We start from the raw sequence: 6,125 nt of genomic DNA on the forward strand, positions 1-6,125 counted from the left end.
ATTTAAATATGAATTGATGTGTCTGCACTTGTTTGAGGGGCTTCTGGGCGGGACTGCTTACACTTGTTCACCTTTTTCCCACCGTGCACGGGTGTCTCCTCTGATGTGGGAGAAGAGGTACAGGTGCACTTCATCACCTCTAGCGTCCCGGGCTAGGCTGACGTGACAGCAAGCCTTTCATTAGCCAGCAGAGCCGCGAGCTACGCAGCTAGCGAGTCCGCCCGCCCGCCAGTGCCACCGTTTTGTGCGATACGCTGACAAAAGGGAATTTACGAGTGTGACTTACAGGTCCGGGCCGTGTGGGGGTATCGAATATGCGGGTGGAATGCCTCGCTCTTTGTTGGCACAACATGAAGGCTGGCGGTAGGAGAGGAAATGGGCGGGAAAGACCTGGAGCGAGGCACCAGATAACAGCCGGATCACCTTTCCAACAAGCAATTCATCACTTTGGAAAGGCAGAAAAGCAATAGCGTGAACTGAACACACCGGCACAATTTGGTGATTTTTTTTAAGCCTAGCTAAAGCCATCAAAACAGTCAGTTTCAAGATTCTTTCGGCACGTCAAAAAGTGAACTGTTCGGTGGCAAAGATTCAGAAGACGAAAAGTGAAGACGATTTCACGTTTCCCTTCTGAAAACATCTGCGAGCTAACGTCGCTATCGCAAATCCAAAAAGTGTTTCGGTGAAACCCCGTCTGTGCCCTCAGCTTTGCTCTTATCGCACAAAAACATTTGATATCATCTTGAAATAGTTGCACTGTCGCCATGGCAACAGTGCTCTTGGCTACTGTGTGAACCAAATTAACAAATAAATCAATTTTTTGCCAAGTAAGATTTGATTCATTCTTGTAAAACGAAAACATTATAGCAAATGTTTTTGGAAATATAAAATGAAAATGTATTTGTTCTCCGAATATCAGACTTTTGCGAGCTCACGATTGCATCTCACAGCCTAAATAAACAGCAAGAGCTTAGAAATTTGCCTGCATTTTTTTTTTCTGTTTCTTCATGTCCTAAGTCTTTCTGCCAACAAAGTCAAAGAGGCTGGCTGGCACGTTGACGCAGGCTCATTTGGCATGCAGACGCCATGGCAGCCCTTTATGAATATGCAGAACAGGCGAGATAAGGACGTCACCCGTGATTAGACTCAGCTTCCTCCACATTGCGAGTCTTCGCTGGCGCTGTGGGTCCGCGGAAACGGGAAGCTGAGTGGGTGGATGCAGATGTCGCTACAATTCCTTTGACTAAACTCTGGCTGTCGCATTCAACTGCATGCTATTATATGGAGAGCCCGCGTGGAATATTACTGTTTGGTTACGAGGGCAGAGTATTAGGGGCAGGCATAAAAAAAGGAGAAAAGAATATATATATATAAAAAATAATAATAATAATAAAAAAAAAAAAGTTGTAGTCACAGTGAACTAAAGAACACATTTAATGAGGAAGTGGTCAAATTTACAAACGGATCCTGTTCAGTTCATTGATTAGGAAAGTTAAATTGTTTTTTTTGGTTTCAGACAAACAAGTCAAAGTGATTGATATTTATTCACACACATTTTGATTTCCTTTGGGAATGTCTTTAAGCTTTACTTGAAACTTTTTTTTCTCCCCTCAAAATTTTACTCCATTATAAAATACTGCAAAGTAAAAAAAAAATTATGTTTGGAAGAAAATTACATTATTCATGTGTAAATTATATTTTCTTATATCACCTCGTACCCCCATAAAATGTATTTTCACCCAATCTACTGCTTCACTCTTTGATTTTATTTTATTTTTTTTACAGATTCAGACCAACTTGCAGTGTAGTATTATCATTGTCACTCTTGTACAGTACCTTTCTTTATAATGTGGCAGTTGGAGAAAAAAAAAAAGGGGGGGGGGCGTATAGGTAAATACTGCCATCTTGATGCTGGTAGCGTCAATTACATTTGAGCATTTATTTGTTATATTCATTAAAAATTGTTGACATACATTAGATCTCTAAACATAAATAATAAAATAATTAATTCTCGCGATCATACAGGACTTTATTCTTCTAAGTGTTAAAAATTGAGTTTAAAAAAAAAGTGTGTCAATTACCATACGTGTGAGTAAAATATATTTCATTGGCACAATTTGAGAGAGAAAAGCACAACATTGCTTACTTTGACTTCATGGGGTCCAAGTTGTCTTGAAAAATGTTGCGTCATGGTTCTGTGCCATTGGACGTTCAATAGTTTGTTTGTTGCAGTTTTTATCGACACAAAACCTTCGTGAAGCAATTAAACTTGTGAACTTGAAAAGGAAAACTGAAGATTTAGCAGCAGAAAGATTGGGTTAAGGGGACGATAGCATAAAACATGAAGTCAACGAAAAAGGAGCTGAGTCATGATTGGATTGGATCCATCGCCATCTCCCATGTTGCACTGCGGCAGGCACAGCGACAACGCATGCGCATTTGTAGCTACTCTCCATCAGTCGACGTCCGATGAGCGTGAATTAAAATATATTTATTTTAAAAATATTTTGCACAGTACAGTTAGTACGATATTACAGCCTTCAAATTCACAACTGAATGGCAACATAGCGAGAAAAAAGAAGGATTTTTTAAAATGTATCTTGTAAGCTAGCAAGCTAAGAGGCTAGCCCATGTAATTAGCTTACATTTGTGTCCAAATGTACCTTCTTTCCACGGTTGTCGCCTCTTTGGCCGTCTTTTTTCTCTTGAAATGGATGAAAAAGCGACGCTACTGCACGGACGTCAAAAGGCTGGACGGGAAAACGGTTCTTATTACGGGTAAATTAGACCCCTTCCGGCTTTAAACCTACAAATATATTAGTGTTTTTAAACTACACACCAATTTGTTTTAATTGTGCCTATTACAAGTTTCTTAACCATCGGCTCTATTCAACTTATATTTCATTATTCAGAATCAGAAAATGTGTCACACTATTTTGTTAACCTTATAAATAAATTGTAACGTTGCAACATACTTTTTGTTTTGCTCAAGTGGAATGTTCCAACATAAAGTATTTTCTGAATTTTTATATCACACTAACAATAATACATCCTTAGCAAAATGGTTGCCTTACATCATTTTTAAACATGTTTCATTCAGAAGGTGAAATGTACCTCTCTTCCATACAATATTTTGTATGTAACCTTTAGTGCAAACACTGGCATCAATAAAGGCAATTTTAAGAAAATAAATACTTGATGTGTCAACGACTTGCGACCCCCCCCCCACACACACACTATTTCATACACAAAGCAAGTCAATGTACTCCACACAAGCAAAGACACAACACCTAAAAGCATTTGCAAACACATCAGTTAACGACGTTCAGAAGCAAAGAAGAGAAAACAAAAGTCTAATGGACCAATTGAATATCCAGCTTCTATTGTGTCCATGGCAGGGGGAAGTTCGGGCATCGGCAAGGAGACAGCCGTAGCGTTGGCCATGAGAGGCGCCCGCGTGGTGATTGCCTGCCGAGATGCGGATAGGGCAGAGAAAGCGGTGCGGGAGATCAAATCCCGCAGTCGCAGCCTGGCTGTAGTTTGCATGGAGCTGGACCTGGCCAACCTGCGCTCAGTGCGCAACTTCTGCATGAGCTTCCTGCAGCGGGAGAAGAGGCTTGACATCTTGATCAATAACGCAGGTGGGTCCATGGGTAAGGACCACCAACAAACACACGTGAGCTTATAAATGAGCGAGCCGCCTGCCGCCTTCTTCCTCCAGCCATGCCGGCCATCCTGGACTGGACAGACGACGGCTTTAGCATGTGCCTGGGCGTCAATCACCTGGGCCACTTCCTGCTCACCAATCTACTTCTGGGCCGCCTGAAGGAATGCGCCCCCAGCCGCGTGGTCACGCTCACCTGCTCCAGCTACAAGTACCAGAAGCTGGACTTCCAGGACCTCAACTACAACCTGCTGCCGTTCTTCACCTACTGCCGCAGCAAGCTGGCCAACGTCTACTTCAGCCACGAGCTGGGTCGCCTTACGCAAGGGAAGGGCGTCACCTCCTATGCAGTGCACCCCGGTGAGACGCCTCGAGGTCTTGAGCGGCGTTTTCATTATTTTGGAGTTAGTTTTTATTTAATTTTAAATTATGTCAGTTTCTAGAGGCACATTTGATATATATTTTTCTGCTTTTTAGTCTTTCAAGTTATAATTGAGTATTTATTTTATTTGTATTATTTTTATTTTTTATTTTTTTTAAATTAACGTTATACATGTGCTTTACGTGAGCATCCTATTAAAATGAGGGAGCTTGGCTAACACTATGCTAATGGCTAATCAGCATGCCAACAGATAATCTTCATGTTATTTCCACAGGCTTTGTGCAGAGCGAGTGGACATGCCATTATTCGTTTTTGTTCCGAGCTGTGATGCGGGTCCTCATGTGGATGTTCTCCGTGTCCTGCGAGGCGGGCGCTCAAACCGTGGTCTACTGTGCCGTGTCAGACGAAGCGGCCATTCATGGCGGCGGATACTTTGTGGATTGCCGGGCGGCCACCGTGCGACCATTCGCCCGTGATGCCGGTGTGGCCAAGAAACTGTGGGAGGCCAGTGAGCGGCTTGTCAAACTGGCATGATGTTTTTTTTTTTTACATTTTTGCCATCATTTTCATGAAAGATATGTTATTGAGTTGAATCATTTAAAAATAAGATGTTTTGTGTATTACTGTACTCATAAATATTTAATAAATAAAATGTAAGAAAATATATATACCAATACAACATTTTAATTTAATTTTATGGATATATTACAATGTAAAACAAATTATTTTTTTTAAATTGGAGTATAAAGAAACTAAAATGTCTATTAATGACCTTTCTCCATTTTTAACAGTCGCCCAGTGCTCTGAAGTTGAGTAAATGAACCATCCATTGACAAAAGAGAGCAATTGCTATATGTCAACGTTGCCATTTTATTGAGAACACATTTTAGCACAAGTTGTCCAAACAAGAGCGGAAAAGTAGCACGGCAGAATACAACAAAAGAGCACGAAAGCGCCATCGCATCGCACTGAATTAAAACGAGGGAAACAACACAAGCTGCAAGGTCGAAAATGTAGGGCGATAAATAGAAGGCAAGCAAAAGCGCCACCATCGAGTGGTAAGGACGAGAAGTCGCTTGTGGTTTTGTGCTTGACTGCTCTGTACAAAATCATCTCTTTATATAATATTCATCTGAGTTAGATCATCTGGAGACAAAAATAGCTTTATATTTATACATCATAAGCACGGAGAAAATAGATACAGATTAGCCAAAATGGTTGTGGGACTGAGACTACACTTGTCAGGCCAAAAATGTGGTCAATTTCTATGTAGTGATTAAGGAATAGGGTACGAGAGTAGGAAATCATCATTTATACATAGCGGGAGAACTTTTTAATGATTTAAATAGTTGTGAGTCTTATACTGTAAACACACTGAGAAACAACCATACGCTTGGACTGCACATGCTGATAGATTCTATTTTCTTTTTTCTTTTTATGTGACAACGCAATTGGGGGACTACGGCAACAAAATGAATAGGAAGTTTGAAAATTGTTTCCTATCCTAGCAGAATCAGAATTGCTTGTGGGTTTGAATAGCAACACTAGAATTTAAATGAACCCGGGGAAGTTTTGTGTTTGAGTAGGTGGCACATTTGGAGAGGTGCTGGCAAACATGCACTGATTTGACCTCAGCTACATCACTCAGCCTTTTTGTTTTTGAACATGATTAAATATTTAGGAGGTTCTTGCTATGACGAAAATTCTCCCTAAAAAATTGAAGAACTTGAGACATAAATGTACACGGGGAAAAAAAAGTGGTTAACATTGGCTAAACTCCAGCGGCAATAGAAGGAATTAGTGCTCCCCTTTAAAAATGGTGCAATGTGCCCTTAAATGACAATGTCAAAACATAAACACTCGAAAATTATTAAAAGCTGAGGACCAAAAAAAATGCAAACAAATGCAGCCCCCTTTTCTCTAAACTAACCGAATACTTACTTTACTTAGACAACAAAAACACAAGTGATACATTTTGGATTAAATTGAGTGATTATGTTTTTTTGGCAGGTTTTTTTTCTTCTGGCACATGACTTGTCCACTATGTTTAAACTATTCATAATTCTGAATGAGAAGACA

The 6,125-nt window shown here is 40.4% G+C and overlaps 2 protein-coding genes and 1 long non-coding RNA gene across 6 annotated transcripts in view; 2 read left to right on the forward strand and 1 right to left on the reverse strand.

Moving 5' to 3' along the window:
* Window positions 1–2,375, reverse strand: part of kremen1 (kringle containing transmembrane protein 1) — a 33,535-nt gene extending 31,160 nt beyond the window's left edge. For 2 of the 4 annotated variants that reach the window (XR_005098772.1, XM_037259071.1), the window contains exons 1-2: window positions 2,147–2,375; window positions 287–445 (exon numbers count right to left, since the gene is read on the reverse strand). The gene's annotated coding sequence lies outside the window, so the exon portion shown is untranslated. The remainder of the gene's footprint in view (window positions 1–286; window positions 446–2,146) is intronic. The other 2 variants (XM_037259073.1, XM_037259072.1) reach the window with 2 other exon arrangements.
* Window positions 2,376–2,421: 46 nt separating this feature from the next.
* Window positions 2,422–4,676, forward strand: si:dkey-174n20.1 (uncharacterized protein LOC796174 homolog). The gene is made up of 4 exons (XM_037259162.1): window positions 2,422–2,778; window positions 3,399–3,641; window positions 3,722–4,024; window positions 4,321–4,676. The coding sequence occupies exons 1-4, from the start codon at window positions 2,658–2,660 to the stop codon at window positions 4,578–4,580; spliced, it is 927 nt and encodes a 308-aa protein (XP_037115057.1). The 5' UTR covers window positions 2,422–2,657; the 3' UTR covers window positions 4,581–4,676.
* A 90-nt stretch (window positions 4,677–4,766) lies between these two features.
* LOC119127309 lies at window positions 4,767–5,954 on the forward strand. The gene is made up of 2 exons (XR_005098782.1): window positions 4,767–5,803; window positions 5,848–5,954. It is a non-coding gene; the product is annotated as an uncharacterized LOC119127309 (long non-coding RNA).
* The last annotated feature ends 171 nt before the right edge of the window (window positions 5,955–6,125 follow it).

Source organism: Syngnathus acus, chromosome 9, assembly GCF_901709675.1.
Source record: "Syngnathus acus chromosome 9, fSynAcu1.2, whole genome shotgun sequence".
In the NCBI taxonomy this organism is placed as follows: domain Eukaryota; kingdom Metazoa; phylum Chordata; class Actinopteri; order Syngnathiformes; family Syngnathidae; genus Syngnathus; species Syngnathus acus.

What these genes read in the sequence shown, in the direction of transcription:
- si:dkey-174n20.1 (XM_037259162.1), top strand. Translation starts at nt 2,658, where the DNA reads ATGTACCTTCTTTCCACGGTTGTCGCCTCTTTGGCCGTCTTTTTTCTC. An exon ending in CATCTTGATCAATAACGCAG is followed by an intron (nt 3,642 to 3,721) that starts GTGGGTCCATGG and finishes TTCTTCCTCCAG; the next exon opens with CCATGCCGGCCATCCTGGAC. An exon ending in CTCCTATGCAGTGCACCCCG is followed by an intron (nt 4,025 to 4,320) that starts GTGAGACGCCTC and finishes TTATTTCCACAG; the next exon opens with GCTTTGTGCAGAGCGAGTGG.